Raw genomic sequence first — 21,312 nt, 5'->3', positions numbered from 1 at the left:
TTATTCTAGGGTGATACTGATGATCTAAGTGATAGGAAACTGCATCTGTTTCAGCTGGGATCCATCAGATCTTTAATGACAAAACTTTTGTGAAGTTTATGGAATCCTTGGGGAATAAATCTAGGATGTTTCACAAGCTCTTAATACCCTAACTTCAGGGTAAGAGTGATTGCAGGTTGCACTCTGGGTCCCTGAGCTGCAGATGGAGTCCGCTTGTATACCACAATACTGGCATGCCTTCTCAGAACAGGGAAGGCTTGGTAATGTGCCTCTTATTCTTCCTAACAAACTGCACAGCTAGGGCAGGTAGCTCTTGCAGGTCTCACTTAGGAGGGTGGATTACATGGATAGAGTAAAGACATTATTTACCCTGAAATTGCTGTCTAATACTTCATGAAACCAGACAAACCATTCTTCCCTAAAAACAGGCTAGAACCAAACTGACTTCATTATGAACACACACATCAGTCTTTTTTTGATATTTTATTAAATTAAAACCACACAAAATTTAACTGCACACAAGAACACACATCTGATATTCCAATGTCATATCTCACAAAAAAAACCTCCTGTGTAACTCATCCATTTTATGAGTAGAAATCCAATATGCAAACAGTTCTTTAACCAAAAAGGCTTTAATTTATCAACACAAGCTGAATTCCCCTTTCTAGGAATACATCATAACCACACACAGACACGTACAAGGTTTACAGGCAAGTTCTGCAGCCCTGAAGTAGACAAAACTTTCACAGTAAACTTGCCTATGTTTGCAGAATAAGTAAATTCCTATTACCTCCATCATTTGTCATTTACAAGCAAACTTATTTAATATTTTTAAATACTTAAAACAAATTTCACTTTAACAAGTATTTACAAAATCTTTACTAAAGATCAACATCCTGCATAAAGGTGACCTCAGGGATATATAATTGCTACCATGCTACAGTTTGCACAGAAGGGGTAGAAAGGCCATTGCTAGTTTTGGAAGGCTTAAACCTTTTATTGATATAACATAAGGACATTAACCTATGGAAGGCAGAAGAGGTCATAATTTCAGTGCAATTACCCATTCATGACTTCTTTTAAGTACATCAAGAGGATGAGTCCAAAAGACTTGGGTTTGGAATTATTGACTGCTTAGTTCTGTAAGAACTGATTTCATGGAGAGTTTTCAGGCCATCACGTCTGTCTTCTACCGGTGATACGAAGAAGTTGCATAGGGACCTTCCTCATCCTCCTCATCTCTAGAAAGAAAATGATCATCAGGTCAGGAGCATACCATTCTCAACAGAAAAGCTGCCATGAAAATGCAGGTGATCAGTTTTCCTAGTGGGTCAAAATAGGCCATGCCAGCCTTGCCTAGCAGGAATATTTGTAGTATAATACTGTAATTTACACATCTCTGAAGTTCCTGAGATGTCGAGAACATAATGCTGAAAGCAAGTAAAGCTGTGTAAGTTCAGCAACATCAGAATGTATTTTTGATCAAATTTATAAGAAAAACTTAAAGGATAGCAAGGTGGAGGGCATGCTGGAGTTTCCTGTGTTGCTTTTCATTTCTTCTTTCAAAAAAAAAAGCTTAGCGGTTTGTTTCAACATTTTGAATGGCAGGAGGGACAGAGAGACCAAATGAAACAAGAACAGGAGCAGTCAATCATAGCTGCGGGTGGCTCTGTGTCCTGATGCTGCAAGCTGCTCCTGATGTACACTTCCCTTACATCAATCCCCATTGAGACTGATCACTTGGATTTTCTTAGGAAAAACCAACTGCTCCCAATTGCTATTGTTAGTGCAATAACTGGACAAAGCAAAGTAATGCTGCTTTTAAAACATCCTCAAGAAAATCTGTCTGCCTGCTGTTCACCTGACAATATTGCCTTTAAAAAAAAGGGGGTTATGTAAACCTATTGCAGTGCAGCATCAAGGATGCCAAGTTCCCCAAAGGTCATTGCTTTGTACTACTGTAGCTTCATAGTTTTGTTCCTGAGAGTCCAACCTTAAAGCTGCAGCCAAGTTCAGTGCTTTGGTAAGAACAGAAGGACTTTACAGCTGCTACATTGTGAAAGGATTGCTTGTAATACTGTGTGTACCTCCAAACAAAGGTACAGTTATTCAAAGAGTCTAATAATGGTATCAGGTAAAAAGTAAATATTTCAATATCAAAACCATGAAGACTTTTCCCTAATAAACGTGATTATTTAGCTGCAACTTAAATTTCATATAATCCCCCAAAACAGAACCTTACAAACTAACCAAACAGCAGAGTATCTTGTCTTCCCAGCAAAATGATCATCTTAAGCCAAAGGCATAATATGTCCTTTGCCTTGAAATAATCTTGCCAAAAACAGAAACCTCTAAAAAACAAGCTTGGGATGAAACTGGTTGTTATTGCAGGGATATGTGGTTACAGTAGTACTGAGAACAGACTTTTAGCCTTCCTTACAAATCTGCATCTATTTACATTATTCATGCTACCAAGCCAATACCAAGGATGCAGATAGCTGTATACATTTAAATAGTATCTTCCATTATATCCAGTTCTGCATCCAAAACTGCCATGGAATACTATAATTTTAATAATGCATCAATGCCATGATACATGGCATGACAGTAAAGTAAGAAAGCTCTGGTCTGTGACCCACAAGCACCACCATGGCAGTGTGTGTGTTCAATGACCAAACAATTTCCTTCACTTTTAAGATGTTTAAAATAGCGAGTGCTAAGTCACAGCACCATTGCCTTCAGGGGATGGAAAAGGAGCAGCACAGCATTACAACGCTCTGCAGCGCTGTCTCTTCCCGCTTGCTGTCGCCGCTCTGCCCAGGCACTTACAGGAACTGAAAGAAGCCTCCTGCAAGCTGTGGTGTGCATCAGACCACAAATAACCACTTCTGCAAGAGCAAGGACACCTGACTGTGAGTGCACTCAAATGCTTGGATGCTTCTAGAATGCACAATTAAGGCAGCAATCTGAGTTGTTAGTTTTGGGATGTGTGAAAGGATTCTCCACAGACAGCCTCCTCTGTTGAGGCATCTCTTTTCTCAGCTGATAGCCAAAGAGGGTGAAAAATTATTGGGTAAATTATCTCAGTTGTGAGCTTTGAAGGCTTCAACACCACAGTCTTTCCTAGGTTCAGGTCAAGGCAAGTGAGCAATGACAGTATAAGGTCCTGTTCCTGTACTGATACCAGTTATACTGGCTTGAATCACCATCACTGATCAGAGAGGCTCTGTTCAGTTACAAAATTCAGTTTTCAAAATTAGACACTCCAAGGCAAATGCAGAAAGATGTGACCTGTTCCAGAAGCACAGTATATGGTTTAAGTCTATCTTAAAGACTCTATAAACAGTTTGCATTAGATACCTGGGGTTTGCCTTTCTCATGTTCAACTATCTGATACAAAAAGCACCACTCAAGTCATTTTCAGATTCAGTGTAAGAGCATTCTGAGACAGGTGAAGCACCACTGTATTTTCTCAAACTATCTCAAGTGCTGTATAATGAGTATTCTTCCCTAATGTACAAATAAATGAATCAATAATATATGCTACAGAGAACTGTTTTAATCCTTTTGCATTTCTTCTGGCCTACTATAAAAACATTGCTCAAAACAAAAAGGCTTTATTGCCTTGAGCTGCATCTTGGGTGAATATGCATGATTAATAAATGACTCATTAACTCACAATTTCTGCTCAATGAAACTCTAGTATAGGTACTATGACATGTAGATTTAGCCATGTGCTCATATAAACTCTAATAGTGAAAGGCAGCTGGCACAAACCGAGTGGATCACATTCCATAACCTTTTATGCTCATCTGCTTGCACAGCTATTACAGTTTAATATCTAGTCTAAATCTGCAACTATGTGCTCCCCAATTTTTCTACCTAAGCTTTATTCCTTTAAGAGCACTTAAGGGAGTGACTCCAAGAGTTCTAATTAAACAATATAATTCACTCTAAGCTGCCTTTGTAGCTCAGGGCAGTTTCTGACTATGAAACTTCTGTGTGGTTTAATCCAAATCAGTGTACATGTACATGTGCACATGCATTCTTGGCAACTTAAAGGAGCCTACAGTAAACAGCAATTCAGTAGGTGTGGTTTTCACCATCTGTCAAATCAGGCTCATGCTATGGTGAGAAGTCATGGCTCTTTAAGTTCATGAGCTGACAGTCTGCTTCTGCTTTTGTGAGCTCCAATGTCCCTTTTGGTGCCAGTGGATGAACTCCAGGTGCTCCTTTGGTACTCTCAAGCAGGCATGGAAGTATTTGGCAGTGTTGGCACATCAGGTTTAAACAGGCCTTGACAGGTAAGGCCTCTGAATACAGGCCAGAGCAGCTGGAAACAGCACTCCAATTTCATAAATGGTTTTTAAGAATGGAAAACTTGCATACTCATGAGGCTGGTTTATTAACATGGCTGTCCAATTTCCAAAGGCTTCTTGCTCCAAGCAAGGGACATGAAAGGGCTGGGCAGGAGGGAGAACAGGGGCCTTGTGGGGAGCTGCTGGAGCACAGAAAGGAATGTTGCCACCTTCCAGTCTGTACCCAGATATACCATTGATGGTACACAGCCAAAAAGTATCTTCAAGGGTTTTGGCAATGGTCTCTCTCTACTCCTGCTCTCTGCAGAGTGAACATCAACTTTGGTCCTTTGCCCCTTCCTGCCAGACTATAAAGGGGTCTGTCCTTTCCAGCTGTTGGAGAGGACAGGGCAAGGATGGCTTCTGTGAGCCATAAATGAAAGCCAGGGGCAGTGATGTAGAAGGGAATATTATGAAGACTATCAGATGCACAGGAAGCTATTCCTCTTCAGAAGCTTTGGGCAGCATCCTGCTCAGCAGACTGCCTGCAACTCTGTATTTCATGCCTCCTGTAACATCCTGACCAATAAAAATCTGCTACATGCATTTAACAGAATTATCTGTTAAATCTGAACAGGAGGTGGGAAAATAACTCATCCTCCTGTATACATTATTTCTTGGGAGGTGACTTGGTACCAGGTCTACATTTCCCAATTTGTAACTGAAGTAGCATAGGAAATGGATATTAGGGGCAGCAGTGTACTGTTTGTGCAGTGTCACTTCCACTGTATTGGCTCTGCTCATGGTGCAGCAATGTCTAAGTGAATTTTCTTCTTCAAATTAGCATGTTATTTTCTTGAAGGGATGTTAAAATAATTGCCTTCCTCTGGCAGGGACTGTGGTTTCCTGTTATGCAGTTTAACTGCTGGGTCAACACCTACCCTGAGCTGTGGTAAGTACATACATCTAATGATCAGAAAGTCAGCAGCAGCATATTTTGGTAGGTGCTCTATGGTGTTTCAAATATAACAATGGAAGTGGATGAGTTTGCACAGATAAGGTTCTGAGTTCCAACAGCTATTTTCCCTTTCGTGCAATCAATGCAAAAGAAAGTAACTGACAAGTGTGATAAATGTGAAAGCATTCTAGCCTTCATGAGACTCTAAAGCAGTGTCCTGGCAATGAAGGGTTGTATGAGGGGCTATTTCTCCAAAGGAGGCTTGTTCAATAGCTAAATACAATATACTGTTCTCCTTCAAACTTGTCTGCTGAACAAAGTTTTAACATTGCTGAGATAATTTCTTAGTTTAAAGAAATTATGCAATTCTATACTCAATAAATTTGGTCCTGAATGGTTACCCTCTGCTTGCCCTCAAATCAGAGCATGTCAAGTGAACCAAGATGCTGAAGTTTTGCATTGAACAAATTAGTAAAAGCAAAGCATATATCTGCAGGCATAACTTCTCTTTATCTCTCTGATAAGAGAAGTGTCAGTCCCCTGCAGTCATACCTTTTATTGTGAGGAGGAGCACCTCAGCATCCCCCACTGAGGGGATTTCTGCAGGGAATAACAGCCAGCCAGCCAGCCCAAGAGACTGATTGTGAACAAGCTGAGGAAGCTTGTCCCAAGGACATGGAAAACAAACACTACTGAAATCCTCTCTTGCTCTGAGTCTTTCTGTGCTCTCCATAGCATGCCTACACAGGTAAGGAGATATGAGCCAGTAATGTGGCACAGAGGTCACTAAGTACTGCTTTTTCTATGAATAAATATGTGGGAGCTCCTGGCTGTGGAAATACTGAAGAAAAGATGAAGTCTGCATAGGTGGATGCACAAAGTGGGGTGAACTGCATAGGGAAAGGAGACAGGAAAGCTTAACGGAAACTGTGTCATGGAGAATGTTTACACAATGAGGCAATTTGGGACAAAAGAAAAATAGAATCATGCCTTGCTGTACACAATCAGCTTCCTCATAAGCCTTTGCTTAGCACTGTACCAAAACTATGTTTTTGTTTAAATAGTTGCCTACTTACACAGCAAGACATCTTGGAGAATCCTGGCCTTTTGGCTTTTATGAAATAGTATTTGTATTCTCCAAATAATCTGTTGTGAGGCAGCCTTTCTAGCTGCCATGGCAAGGCACCTGCTAATGCTCTGAATGCACCTGGTGCATGAGAACAGCAGGCACTGCCTGCTGACAAATAAAAGCCACAGCTGCTGAGACCCCACAGAGGGGTCAGCTTAGACTGCAATGCCTTCAGGGGAAGATCACAATGTTTAACACCAAAAGTGGCATTTACCTGACATTGTCATCTTTTAGTTTTCTGGCTGCTTGTTTGGATAACTTAATCTGCAAGTCCAATCTCTGTAGGAAATCTTTGGCAGATAATTCTTCTGGTGCAGTGGGCTGATTGTCAGGCTCTGGAGGACTGGGAGAAGAGCTGCTTTCTTCCTGAACTGCCACTAGTCCTTCATCACAAGAAGGGGAGCTGTCAACAGTTTCATTCTCAGGAGATTCCAGGGAATTGAGTCCATTGAACAGTAATGGTTTCTCTGATATAACCGGAATATTCAGGGTTTTCCTCAGAAATATACAGTCATTAGTGAAAAGTTTATTTGCCCTCTTTATTTGTTCCATCTGAAAAAGACAGAAAAATCATAAGCTATTAGGTTATGGCAAAGTATAAAGCATTAACTTTCTGTAGTAGTACACAACCCTTAGTTAAAATAATTCTTTGCAGCAGCAATTATTTCAGGAGAGAATTTATTTGCATTCAAAGTGATTTCAGAGCGCATGTTCTGTTTCAGCCTTGCTAACACCCTAGCTTTATGTGCACTTGACTCCACAATACTGCTTTTTTCAAAGTCTTGCACTACCTAAAGGTGCTGTCCTTGAACAGTCTTGCAGGGCTCACAGGAACAGCCTGGCAAAGAACAAAAATTCTGTCACAAATGTACTTTTGATTTGGATTTACATTAGAATAAGGCTCAGAACTGCTAGCAGCTCCTGTAGGTGAACTCTGGTAAAAGTCATGCAGACTCCAAACAAGGGGGATAAAGTTACCACGAGGGTTCAACCTGTTGATGCAGATGACTTAATGCTGAAATGCTTAGATTTAATAATCACATTTAAAAACTGAATAGCTAATATCCAGTGTCACAAGAAGAGAAGATCACTACTCTTGCAGCTCCTAAAGCTGGGAAACCATTTTTAGGAAGGCTCAAAGAGTATAATGGTGCAAGTTCTCTCCCAAGGTGAGCACCATCTGAAGAGTAAAAAGGAAGCTTTACCTGACTCAGTAAGAGTTTGGCCTCAGTGAGACTTCTAATGGCTCTAATGTAAATGTTAATTGTTAAAATCTCTATAAGTTGTCTGTCTTGATGGGTATAAAAAAAGTTTAAAATACTAGCTGGAGCTTTTCTGGAAAAATACAATACAGAAGCTGAAAACTGAGAGCCTGCTGCAGGGGAGTTGGAAGCTGATGCTTCAATAGCTGATAAATAATGCACTGCACTGCTATTCTCTCTCCTATTTCACTGTAACTCTACCTCTGGTTATTTCTTCCTAAAATACCAGCTGGTAGCATTTGGAAGTCTGTACCTTTGCACTGAGCAATAATGAAAAGGAAAGTACTTGGTTCCAAAAAGAACATCCCTCAGCCCTGAGCAGGTGGCTTTGTATGTGCAATACAACTCCCACAACTCAGTGTGACTCTGTACATTCAGAGGTGTATGGAAAGCAGGATTTAACAAGAGATTTCTTTTTTTAGTGCTAGAACAACTGAGGTAATGCCCATTAGCTACAAATCTATCATAGTGAAAGAGCAAAAGGTTCAGCACGTGTTTAATATTTTAACTGAAGCTGTAAACTGGTGCTGAGCTAATTAATCAAAACTACTTCTACTGACAGTGAAATATAGTCCTCATCCTTCTCCCCTCAGAAGGGATACAGCACTTGCACTGAGCCATAAATTGGCTGAACCATAAACATGAATTCAAGTGTTAATTTACTCAAAAGGAAAATTCACCAAATTCAAGTTCTAAATATTAATAGACAGTATCCAGGGGAGGGGGTGAGGGGCAGAGGATGAGGCCAAACAAAGCACACTGATTCCTCTCCCCCAGCCTGGTATTTTTATCTATCTTGAACTGTCTATGCCAAGTCATGCAAAGGCAGCCACTGGACAGGATGTCTCTGGCTACAAACTAGCTCCCAGCGAGGAAACCACAGGGGAAACTCCTAAACCAGCCAACTGGAGGCAATAGCAGCCAAAGATAATTCTGATGTTCCCACTACAACTCTCACTTCCAGCCAAGAATACATGATGCAGGAAGCAAACAGAAGGACTCTTTAGAGGAAATCTGTCTTTGTCATTGTGTGAACACACAACAGCCTGCATTTTGCTCAAAGCAAATGTGTTTGCATACCTTCCTACCCTGGGCCGAAACCCATGAAAACATAAACACAATGGCTGATTCTGCTGAACTTGTCATTGCTCTGAGGGGAATTCCATGTCAGTTCAACCTCTCTCAACTGCAGTCTATAATGATGCAGCTCTGGCTTAAGCAGAACACTTCTTAAATCAAATAACCAATTAGATGTTGGGGGAAAATCCCAACATATGTATTTTACATCATTAGCACAGCAAAAACTTCTCAAACTCACAAACAAAATGTATGGTTCACAACTTAGAGGCGTTTGTACAGGTTTGATTCACAACTTCACTTTAGCTGAAAGGGAGTTGTAAATAGTTTAAAAATGCCTTTTTCCTAGAAAACTACTATTTTACTGATCAATTTGTATTGTTGAAGGTGATAGAAGGCTTCAGTAGATCTTGCAGACCAAGAGAAGGAAAAGAAGTCACTCCAGTCAGAACCTCTGTAGCTCTTCTAGAAGGAGCCCAACTGAAAGGTGCTGATGTCAAAGTGGCACAGACTGTACCAGCGCCACCTCTTCAGCTGCTCAGCCCTGAGCAACTTTCTGTGTTGGAACTACCGAAGCTACATACAGGAATATGGGCCCCACGTGAGCGGGAAGGAAGCAGGGTGGGTGATTTCTGCTCCATCTGGAATGGTAGTAGAAGGGCTTGCTGGTAGACTTTATTGGACTCTGCATGTCCTAGGCTGGCGCAAGCCTTTCAACATTTATCTCAGAAATGAACTTTCTACCTAGAAAGTGAGCAGAAAAACAGCAACACTTTCAAATCACTGGTATATGTGCCTCACCTCTGGACCGGTAGGCAGATCACAATGGAAGAATGTTTAGCCCTGAAGCTACTGGAAGAAATTCCTTCTCTTGTCACAGCTTGTTCATCAAGCTCAAAACGATGCTTTTTTAAGGATAAGTTTAATGACACTGATTGTATTTTTTAGCCTGCAGTGGTGCACAGAGGTGTGCTCCAGGTTTATGGGGTGGCAGCGGGTGTGAGTCCCTTCCCCAGGCCCCTGCCCACCCCAGAACCCAGCGCTGTCAGTCCCAGCCCCGCCAGCCCCGGGCACCAGCGCTGCGTGCTGACCCTCCGGGCAGGCCACGCTTCCCATGTCAGCATTTTAAACACTGAAACGAAACTAACACCGCACCCACGCCGCCTCCTGCCCGCTGTGTGTGGGAAATGCCCTGTGGGACACCTTTCTGCTGTCGCCTCTGGCCCAAGTGTTCCCGCAGCCAGGGTTACAGCCGCCAGGCCATGGAGGAGATGCCTGCCCATGGAAGCTGTGCCTGCCCCATCCCGGGAGGGGTCCAAGGCCAGGCTGGATGGGGCTCTGAGCAGCCTGGACTAGGGAAGGTGTCCCTGCCCGCGGCAGGGGTTTGGAACTGGATGATCTTTAAGGTCTCTTCCAACCCAGGCCACTCTCCGGCTCTAAGCGCCGCTCCCGGCCCCGGCGGCGGTGCTCCCTTACCGTAACGCCGTACTTGAGGGCGATGCCCTGCAGCGTGTCCCCGGCGCTCAGCCGGTGCTCCACGTAGCGCTCGGCCAGCGGCGCGGCCACGCTCGCCGTGCTGCCGTACGAGCGGGCCTTGGTGCGGGCGAGCCGCTGCGACAGCTCGGCCTCCGACTCGGGCCCGCCCGCCGGCTCCTGGCGCAGCGCCTCGGCCATGCTGCCGCCCGCTCAGCGCCCGCGGCCCTGCGCCGCCGCCCCGGGCATCGCCCCGGCACCGGCCCCGCGCCGCCCCCGGCGCGCCGGACACGGGCCCGGCCCCGGCGGAAGCCCCGGCTCGGCCCGGCAGCCCCGCCCGGCGCGGAGAGGCCGCATGCGCGGGGAGCGCCCGCCCCGGGCCGGGCTGGGCCGCGCTGCAGCGGCTGGGCCGCGCTGGGGCTGAGCCGGGACTGGGGCTGAGCCGGGCTGGGTTGCGCTGCAGCGGCTGGGCCGGGCTGGGGCTGAGCCGGGACTGGGCGCAGCGGAGCAGAGCCGGAGCAGAGCCGGGCCGGGGCTGAGCCGGGACTGGGCGCAGCGGAGCAGAGCCGGGGCAGAGCCGGGCCGGGGCTGAGTCGAGCCTGCAGCGGCTCCGCTGGGCCTGGGCACAGCCGGGCCGGGGCGATGCCCGGGCCGAGGGCAGCCCTGAACGCCGGTCGCGGAACGCGCTCCTGCCCTGTAACACTGCCAGAGAGCCGGCACTGAGGGCCCCTGGCCGGTCAGACCCCAGCGCGTTTGCCGGCGGGAGGCTCGGTAGCGCGGTCCGTCAGAGAGTGTAAAAAGGAGTGACTTCGGGCATAAGTGCACAAATATGAGAGTCTAATTATGCCAGGTTTATTGAAGCAGTAAGACGTGGGAAAATTCATTCGAGGAAAATGACTCGTGACTTGGAATCATGGGATCCATAATTTCGTTTGGGTTGGAAGAGACCTTAAAGATCACCCAGTTCCAACCTCTCACTTTCCACTTGATAAAAGCCCCATCCAAGCTGGCCTTGAATACCTCCAGGGATGGAGCATCTACAACGTAACTGGGAATCTGTTCCAGTGCCTCACTAGCCTCACAGTAAAAAATGTTTTGCTAATACCTACTCTAAACCTACCTTCTTACAGTTTGAACCCATTCCCCATTGTCCTGTCACTAGAGGCTCTTGGCAGATAGTCTTTCCCCATCTTAACTTCTGTAAGTTGCCTTCAGGTACTGGAGTACCATGTTACATTAAAATTAATTGTAATGTGTTCTTAAGTGAGTACTTCTCACCAAGAAACCTGGCAGTGTGCTGGGAAAGCTGATCCATTATTGCTGAACTGGAGCTTTCTAATAAAGTCTGTATGTCACAAATAGATGGTGAACATGTGTGCATCCTGTACAGACATAATAAGTACCAAAATACCCAGAAGTGTCCAGAACAGCCTGCCCTAGGTGCCTGTGCTGGAGCAGGGCAGTTGGAAAAGATCCTCCTCAAAGGTCACTTCCAGCATCAACAGGCTGGGATTCTGGCAAGTGTGTGTGTGTAACACCAGCGTGGTGTAATTTTTTTCTGTGAAGTCCTAGAAAGATAGATCTCTATCTTAAACCTAAGCACAAAAGTCACACATGTCATAACCTCAGCATTCCTCAGCCCAGTATGTATTCATACTAATATTTGCAAAAAAAAAACAAAAACAAAAACAAAAACAAAAACAAAAACAAGAAAACCCCACCAAAAAACCCAAAAGAAAGAAAGCATCAACTGACATAATACAGTGTAAAAATCATGACAGATCTCACGAACATTGTCAATCTGGCCACGAGTTTCCAGACGTAAATTAGGAAAATACAAAAGTTGCCTTGCAAGACACACAAGTTGCTGATAAGGGCTGACATATCAGCACCTCACCATCACATGAGAAGCCAGTGTGACAATCCTGAGCAGAGGGACTGTAGGCCATGCATAGACAGACCAGAGCAGTACAAGAGACTACAAATTGATGGCAAGAAAAGGCTCAGTTTAATTTTTTTCTGCAGTCTACAATATATTTGGGAAGTTGGAGGCTCCCCTAGGGATGCCCAATTGAGTTTATAACAGCTATAGAAAGTGAGCACCAGATTGTGACATCTCAGTGCTTTCAAGTCCTTGTGAAACAACTTGATCTGCAGAATTGCATCAGCACTTCAGCCATGACCCACCTAGCAAAGAGCTGAACTGCAGGTCAGCATTTATTAAAAATGTCCACTGTGTGTGCAGTGTGGAGCCATAGATCAGCTTCAGCCTCTTCAGGCTGATTAATGGAAGTTACAAACATCTGGATGCCTGCCTAGAGCTGGAATTACTCAGACCAGTTACTTCAGCTAAAATGGCTTTTAGTAAAGGGGAGCTGCAATTTGAGAAAATGGAAATGTTTAACATTAGTGATACAATCAGATGAACATGCAATTTCAATTAGTTTGGAAATGTGCTTGACAGGTACACTAATATTAGACAGTATTATTCCCTCTAATGTTATCTTAAACTCTATTTGTATGAAAGTGTGTGCAATACACTTTAAATCAGCTGTCACAATTCTGACAACAGCAGAAGCATCCCTTGCAGTGGTAAAAAGATACCACAGGTATTTTAATATTGAAAGCTTTATTTTAGTAATAAACCTTTTCAAGGGTAGGTGAGGGGTTTTTTTCTGGACTTGCTGGGTTGTCCTTTCTTTGTGTCAGCAATCTTTGTTTCTTATCTGAAAATCCATATTATAGCCAGAGGAACATTTGCATCTGGGGAGTTGCCAAGATACTTGATCTGATTAGCTGACTGCTTCTTTTTCTACATGAAGTGAATACCCTCTAAACCAAAGACTGAGTTAGAAATTTGAGCAAGATCTTCATTTAGGCAACCCATTGTTACCTGTATCTTCTAATTTGCATTCAAAGTTACAGAAGAAACTAGAAGTGTCTTGCTAGTGACACTTCATTTTAAAAATTCTGTCTGACCCCAGAAGAGTGGAGATCCTCTAGCAGGCAGAAAGAGGGAAGGGTTACCTGCCCCTCAAGGTGTGACTATTCAGTGTCAGGACACTAAACCATCCTGATAAATCATTGTGTCCTGTCACATTAGAGAGTCCCTGCCGTAGCCTGGGGATTCTCAGGTCCCCAGTTCCCTTCAGAGTTTGAATTTACTGATCATGACCGTCTCTGTTCAGGGAGCCTCATGGCACTACAGACTCCACTTCCTTTCCCTTGTTCTCTTCTGTCTTTGCTGTTTCCTTGTTACTGCATCTGTGATCCCTTTCCCCTAATCAGCTCCCAGTTTCAAGGAGCTCTCCTTGTCCAAACCCATTTCCTGCTCACTGAAGTCACAAATCTGAGGATTGGACTCGACACTCATCAGTCTAACATGGGACAGAGGAGTTCACTCCTCATTGTCCCAAGGGTGGCTGCAGACATTGCTACATCTGCTACTCATTTCACCTTTGGGGTATTATTGCTGTGACTACAGCAGCTACAAACACTACAAACACACTTTTAGGAGTGAAAGATTTCATTTCATAAACTTCAACCAAGATGAGTGGATTGTCTTCCAACCTAAGGCTTAATTAGAGCTGAGATTGAAAAAGATTAAGTCCCTTTCTGCATTTTTTCCCCCCTGGGGACATGTTCAGACCTAGATAATATTAGTTTTGCATTCTTACAAAAAAAACTTTTGACAGGAATTGGTCAAAGCCAGAAAAGATATATTTCAATATTTACTTATGCAGTAGTAGTTAATGGTAGCTCTAGGGAATCATTAAGTCTGGGAACTTGCTGCCTCTTCTGTCATTCTGAATTTCTGGGGATGAGGGTTTTCTTTTTAGTACTGCTTCATGGTGAATCTTCTAAATAACCAACTGTATTTAAGTCTGTGTTACTTCCAGTGAGTATTTGTAAGGGGACAGAATACAAGAAAATAAAGATAGTGTAGAAAGTAATCTTACCCCTAAGGAGTTGCAGCTGGGCCAATTAGCAAAGATTAGGAGCAGGCCTGACTCTAACAGGCCACAGCTGTAAGCAATGAGAAGAAGATGCTATAAAAGAGTGGGGTGGCTGGGTGAGAGGGGAACTGGGGTCAGTGGCTGCTTTGTGAAGAAGAAAGAGGCTCTGTGCTCTGAGGAGCTGCCCATGAGGAGCAGCAAGAAGGTATGGAACTTTTGTGATAAGGGTACAACAGTATGGAACCCCTGTGATAAGATCACAAGTATTGGGTATCTAGATGCCATTTTATCATTGAGAACCATTCACATCCAGATCAGTAAGTGCACAGTGATCATGATTTTTTAAAAAACATATGAATCAGCAGACTACAGTCAGCATCTTCTAAAACAGAGATCAGTATCAGCTCAGTCTAGTTACAGTGGCCATATAATTTGATGGCAAAGTAAGTAGAGAAGAGAGGAAAATGCCTTCTGGCTAATTAATCACTCTGTTAGTGGTCAGCTATTCATCACCTCCTTTGCCAGTAAAGAAGTCCAAGCTTGCTTAGTAAAGGATAAATGGAAACTGAGCATTTCCTAGCTTTGATGTTTATGGTGATGCAAGCCAGGAACATTACCATTTATAATAGTTGCACTGATGTAGGACAGAGAACAATGGAAAACCCTATCCTTGTGGGCAGATTTGCACTAATTAGGACAGTACAGAGGAAAAGAAGGCTGCCCTCTGGTAATGAGTGGTGTATCAAGCTAAACCATCCACCTCAGCTCATGTTGTAACCTCTGACCAAAAAAAATTATGTAATGTAGGACAAAGATCAGAGACAAATCCTGCCTTTTAAGAATAATAGCCCTGGGTTCTTCAATTAATTGCAGCAAGGATAGAGGGTCTTGCATGAATTTCAAAAGGAAAGTAGGATCATCTGATCTGGTGCACATTACTTAAGATGTGCACATCTTCCTCATCAAAATAAGCCCATTATGTAGCAGTAGCAGCTGGGAGCCATTATTAATATTTAATGCTCTTAACAGGGGTTACTGTGGGTTTCTGTATTAAGGTTACAAGACAATGTTGCAATATGCTCTGGGTTTGGGCTCTTTGAGCTTTTTTAGTTTTGTATCAAGTTCTAGTGAAGTCTTATTAATTCCCCTTCCTTACCATTTGCAGAGCCAGAATATTTTTCTAAGCTGGACTGTGGTGCAGGATTATTCATGCTTCATTGCCTGCAGCTTTACTAGTCCATCATCTGCCACTTAGCAACGTGAGCCTTGCAAGTCCCATTCTGGGAGGAGCAATCTTGCACAGGAAAGGATGAAACCAGTTTGGGTCCCATGGCAAGGGCTGGCTTCTGCTATCACAGGTATGTTCTGTTTCCTCCAATGTCATTGCAGGGTGTCTCCTATTACCAAACTGGTAATAATTAGCATTGACTCCATGATTCTCAGAAGGCTGATCAATAAACTTTATTCTATTATTAAGAAGCCCATTGCTTTTTATAGACAGTTATGATACACCTGGACCTAACTGGTCCTTCAATCTAAACACCATCACCACTGGCCAATTAAGAAACCACCCTTTGGCAAACAAATCTCCATAACACTTTGCACCTGTTCACAACAACAGGTGCAGCAAGTGAAGATAAGAATTGTTTCTCATTCTTTTCTCTGGTCTTCTCACAGAGTTTTCCCCAGGACAATGCCTGGGAGAGTTGTTTCTCTCTGTGGCCAGAGAGCTGCTGCCACACTCCAACCCTGTGGTTTTTGGTGTGACCTTCTGGAAAACGATGGTACCACTCAGTCTCTCCTTCTTAACTACATCTTTTGACTGATATTTGCTTTCTACCTGTGCATGTTGAAAGGACAGGTGGTTCTTGGAAATTTTGTAGTTGTTTTCACTGAAAATAGGGCTGAATATGTAGAATGGAATCCCCATGTTCTGCACATGTCAGTCTAAGAGGACACCATCCATGTCCTTGGGACATGGGGCCAGCAGCCACTGCTCAGTACAGCATGAGGGACCTGGCAGGCAGGGAGCTTCTGCTGGCAGTGCTTTAGAGGAGTGTGGGACAAGCTCTCCACTGGCTCTTCAGGGATAGTCTCTGGCCTTCAGGCTTTCTTTTTGCTCATATTTTGTTTATACCCTTTTCATGGTTTATCAACTTTTTCCTTGAAGTCATAAAATCCTTGAAATCAAATTGATTGCAGCTTTTTCTGGTTAATAGATTATCAGGCAGTGAAGCCAACAGTGCAGAAGGGGGAAACATTTGGAGCAGCATCATCATCATATATATCCTTAAACATCATAAACTACATAAATCACTGTTCTACATTAAGAAGCAATTGTTAGGAAGGTGCCACGGGACAGTAACTGCTGTCCTTCAATGACTCCTGGATTAAATGTACTCAATTTAGAGCTAAAATGTCAGGCTAGAGCCTTCTTTCTATTCATGCCTCACTGATGAGGTACAGCCTGAGATTGTGTAGCAGATGGCTCAGTGTTGACTAACTCCACAATGCCTCAGTGGCATATTTCCTTTTGCACTGGGTAGCACATTAGTGACAGGACACGTTGGCAATGCACCTTTTATCTCCTGAGCTGCCCCAGAGATTTGCTGGGGGAATTGCCTTATGTTACTAATCTGTTGCTGTCTGTGTAAACCCTGCTGCAGGCTGATGGCAGCACATCATGCTCATTTTGGAAGGGGAGGAGGGCAGAAATAGTGCTGAAAACATGGAGTTAAGTGTGTGTGAAGAACAGTGAACCTTCTGAGCCATTCCATTATCATTGGACCTCATGATAGGATATTTGATTTCAGTTTCTGGAGCAAAATGAATGCCAAATTGCCAGTTAGCCATTGCAGAATGCTTCTGAGTTCCAACATGTTTTTAATTTAGCCTCTGTGTGTTTCTGTTCACATTGCCTGAGCTGTCCATACTAAGAGCTGCTTACCAGAAGCCTCCTTTGTTCACATGCACCTACAACACAGGTACAGCTGGATACACAGGATCCTCACCCTGATCCCACTCTGCTGTCTCTGCTGAGCCTGCTGGTGCCCTGTGAACAACAGCATCTTCCTTTTCCTGCTAAATTCAAATTCAGTGCAATTAACCCTACTTTAGCCTCTTGATTAAAAAACAACAAACACAGTAAATCTGGATCTAACATGGATATTAATGGCAGCTTCGTTGATGTGCTGTGAGTCACTTCTGAAATCACCTGCATTTATTGAGTGCAGAGGATGCCTCTGACTACAGCACCCCAGGCCTGAAGGTGGTGGCCCTTGTGACACTCCTCTGAGAGCAGCCTGTCCTTGTGTGAAGGAAAGCTGCTCTGGAATAAGAAGGCAAAACAATTACAGGAGTGCATGTGAAGCTGTGTAGCAAATTTCTATTCCAAGAGCCCTCTTTGCCTTCCAGCCAAAGTTTACCAGTGTTTATTTTCTTTCTGTTGGTATATTTTAATTTGACCTAATTGGCCTCGTAGCCCATGTTGTCATTCAGTGTCCAAAGCTGGAGCATGTTTTTGGCCTCTGACTATTTTTAGCTGTTGTAAGTGGCGCACTGAATCAGCAGTATTCATGCCTGTTTTTTACAGGCTTCTGGCCCTAGAAGTGCCATGGCATTATTGGAAGTGAAGAGGTGATGATGGTCCAAGTGGGTCATTGTTTTGTACCCTGACTGTTGCTGGGTGCTGCTCCTTAGCTTTTAAATCACTATTGTGCAAGAACTTTCTCAGGTCTGGTCAAAAGAGAGTTGGCTGCTCTGAGTGAAACTTTTTCCCTTTCTTGGATGAAATGTTTCTGTTGGAGGGGGGTGGGAGACTTGGGTGTGGGTGCTTCTGCTTTTCCTTTAGGTGGCTAAGCCCTCTGTAAACAAACGTGCCTGTACAGTCTCTGCTCGGATTTATCTGGTATTGACCTCGTATTACTTCACTGCTTGCACTTCAGTTCTCTGCTCATATTGCCTCCCTGTTTAAATAGCTGCAGGAAGCTTGGAGATCAGCCTGCAAACAAAATCCTCGTGGTGAGCTAACACAGTCCGGCAGTTTGGCGTCCTTTCCTTTTTGTTCCCGTGTCTTTTTTATTTTACTGAAATGCTGCCCTCGAGTGGCGAGCAGCTGATTGATCCCGACGGGGGATCGAGCTGTTCTCCTGCCTGGCCGGTGCCCTGTGCCCCTTTGAGGGGGATGAATGTTCCTGGTGGCCCCGAGCACCAGGTGAGCACCAGCAGGAGCAGCTGCTCAGCCTGCTCTGTGCAGGAACTGCTTGGAAATTTCCAAGCAATGCCATGGCACAGCAGCTGGAACTCCAACACCAACAGTGTCCTCAGCTTTTACAAGCAGATGGAAAACTGTAATTCTGAAGGAATGTAATGTTTTTATATGTTTATCTGATCACAAGCCCTCTAAATTTAGTTTATATTATTATTTCTTGCAACCTGTTATACTGTTTCCTTACATGAATTCAAGGTTTTAACATAGAAACTGTTTGTAGAAGAGTGTTTTTCTGTGACAGGGTAAAGATCTCTGAGCTTGTCTGAGCAGTCCCTCCACTGCGCTCTCTGGGTCATGTAGCAAAGGCCTGTGTGAAGGTCCTGAGTGAGCTCCAGAGCACCCCAACAGTATATTAAGTTGGAATACAACATCAGGAGTTAATACAAGGACAAAGGTGGTTTGTGGTAAAGCAATTTGAGGCGTTACTGCTTTGAGCTTTATTCTGTGTCTCTGTGCCAGAGGCTGCAGCCTTTGCAGCATAAGGACTCTGGCTCCTCAGCCAGTAAGTCGTGGCTCAGTGCGCTGGTTTTACTCAGATTTGTTTTTCTGGGCCACTGAAAACTGTGTCAGCATGTGACTGGTTTTACCTGCAAGGTAAAAAGCAAAAGCAAGAACGAGGAAGGGTTTTTATATGAAAGGAGAGGTGCCTTTTGGGAGGACTTTGTTCTTAGCATTCCCAGGGTATTTGAGGAGCACTCCATGTTTCTGTGCTTCACTGAAGACCAATTGTCCAAAGGGATATACAATCCTACCTGTATGTAATTAACTCTTCTGGCAAGTACCTAAGTGTGTCCTATTTGGAATATTCTCATGTTCTCATCTTTTCATAAGGACAGAAGATAGTGCTTTTCCTAGGTACTGTATATTTCTGTCATCCTGCACAATATGCAAACACCATAATTTCTTCCTGCATTAACACACTTAATTAGGGATAGGCTTGTTTGTTCAAGTATCACTATGACTTGTGAACTCGGATTAAGTGAAGACAGAAAGTGAGGTAATTTCAGATGCAGAGTCCCTTCTAGGGAGTTTTCCAGGACTGGTTATTTTGGTGCTTACTGCAATGACCAGCTAATTCTTGCTCACCACCCTTTGGGTGATTGTTCTTGGCAATAGTTCTGCCTATATGTCTATGAATACGTGGCTTGTATGAGTATATGAAGGCTTCTGAGAGGCTCTGTGTGAAATATCTCTGTCAAATACTGTCAGTTAAATAATTTCCTTGATGATTTGACTCAGCTAAATGCTTCTTGTACTTAAAAACTCTCTCAGAAATTATTTACATCTCTATTTCTAGTTGCTGAGAGCTCCTTAATTAAGATGCTGATGCTAGGCATAAAATGTGGTTTTTTCAAATGGTTTTTTAGCACCTCATCTGTTTTTACCCAGCACTTCTGAAATTCCATGAAAAAACAGTGAAGTATGGGAAGACTGTCTGGGGCATTATTGCCACAGGGGAGAGTACAGAAAGGAAATGCCCAGACAATTCCACTAGAAACCAGGTATAAATATTACTTCATGCTCTGGATTTTCAAAGAGGAGTTCCAGACTTGCAAGGTGATGTTACAGGCAGCTGATTCTGGATTGGAGGTCAGTCAGTGGGAGTGCCTGAAGCAGTGGTTATGTCTGATATTAAACCAGGGGTAGGTGAGATGCCAATGTCAGTGTCTGGGCTGTGTGTGTGTAGAGTTCTGGACAATGGTAGCTCCTGGTAGTTGCTTTTCTCCCAACTTGTAAGTGAAGGCATTAACTGGCCAGAGCTGCAGAAGGAGGAGGCAGACTCTCTTTCAGCCAGGCTGTACTGGTTACATTATATTTCACATTTGTTTCTAATAGACATTATTACATTTTGATACATTTAATCCCTTCAGGTGAAACCTGTATTGAATTAGGACCCGTTGATTTTCTTGCTGCTTACATCAAATCCTTTTTGCTTCCCTTGAATTTTAAATTTTGTCTTGTGTCCTTAAAAACATAATGAAATAAATTTAAGTGAGGAAAATGGAGAATATCAGTAAAATAGGAATGTTTGCTCCCTGCAATTTAGTGCAGAAAACCATTTTTTTTCTTCCTTTTTCTGGCTGAAATATTCCATATACTTTTGGCTTTAGTTTCCAAGCTCTGTCCAACATCCATTTGTTAGTGTGCAGTGAATCTCTGTATGACACTAACTAGACATGGCAGCTCTTTTTTAAAATAGACCATTCCAATCTGTCGCTTTATTCTCTGGCACCAGGATTTTCACTTTCCTGAGATGAACTCCCCTGCTGGCCATCAGCCTGATGGAGTGGAAGAATTGCAGAACAAGCTGCTGCCATCAGCTAATTCACCTGAACAGAGCTGTGTGTGAGACCTACCTTGTCCTGTGAGAGCCCTGTCAGTGGTAGCAGCTGAACAAATATTTTCAAGGTGGCAAGTGAGCCAATTACCTGAAAGAGCCCAAAGAGTTTATGCAAATACCTGTGCTGTTCTTAGTCACACAAATTTGCTGGAACTTGCCTCACATCATCTTTCCTGTTAAGCAGTTCTGTCAAGGTGCTCTGAATCATTTCCTAACTCCACGCATGTGAAGAGCCCAAAAAGGTCCCCTCAGTTTCTCAGAATCAATCTTCGGCTGCTTCCTGGTGAGAATCCCAAGGAGGTTATTCATTAGGAAGCAATCAGGGAATTAATTAGCATTTAGTTTCAAGATTGCCTTTGTTGTAAAGTCATATAAAACCCTGCAGCCTATTTGTTTGTTACACTGGGTGCAGCTGCCAAGGTGCATTTTTCCATCACAAAATGCAGTGTGATCACTAATATGGCACCACTAAGTGATGCCTTTGTTTATTTACATATTGCTCAGCACCTTGCTTCTAGAGAAGCATGCCACATTAAAAAAGTGGG

General features: G+C 43.6%; 1 protein-coding gene across 1 annotated transcript; it reads right to left on the bottom strand.

Annotated features, from left to right (window-relative positions):
- Positions 1 to 839: 839 nt before the first annotated feature.
- On the bottom strand, positions 840 to 10,401 carry LYSMD2 (LysM domain containing 2). The gene is made up of 3 exons (XM_058033814.1): positions 10,204 to 10,401; positions 6,603 to 6,940; positions 840 to 1,244 (listed from the first exon to the last, which is right to left on the bottom strand). The coding sequence occupies exons 1-3, from the start codon at positions 10,399 to 10,401 to the stop codon at positions 1,193 to 1,195; spliced, it is 588 nt and encodes a 195-aa protein (XP_057889797.1). The 3' UTR covers positions 840 to 1,192.
- Positions 10,402 to 21,312: the final 10,911 nt, after the last annotated feature.

Source organism: Melospiza georgiana, chromosome 13 (genome assembly GCF_028018845.1).
Source record: "Melospiza georgiana isolate bMelGeo1 chromosome 13, bMelGeo1.pri, whole genome shotgun sequence".
Lineage (NCBI taxonomy): Eukaryota > Metazoa > Chordata > Aves > Passeriformes > Passerellidae > Melospiza > Melospiza georgiana.
Note: the sequence above shows the minus strand (reverse complement) of the source record. Positions and strands in the feature narration are given on the sequence as shown.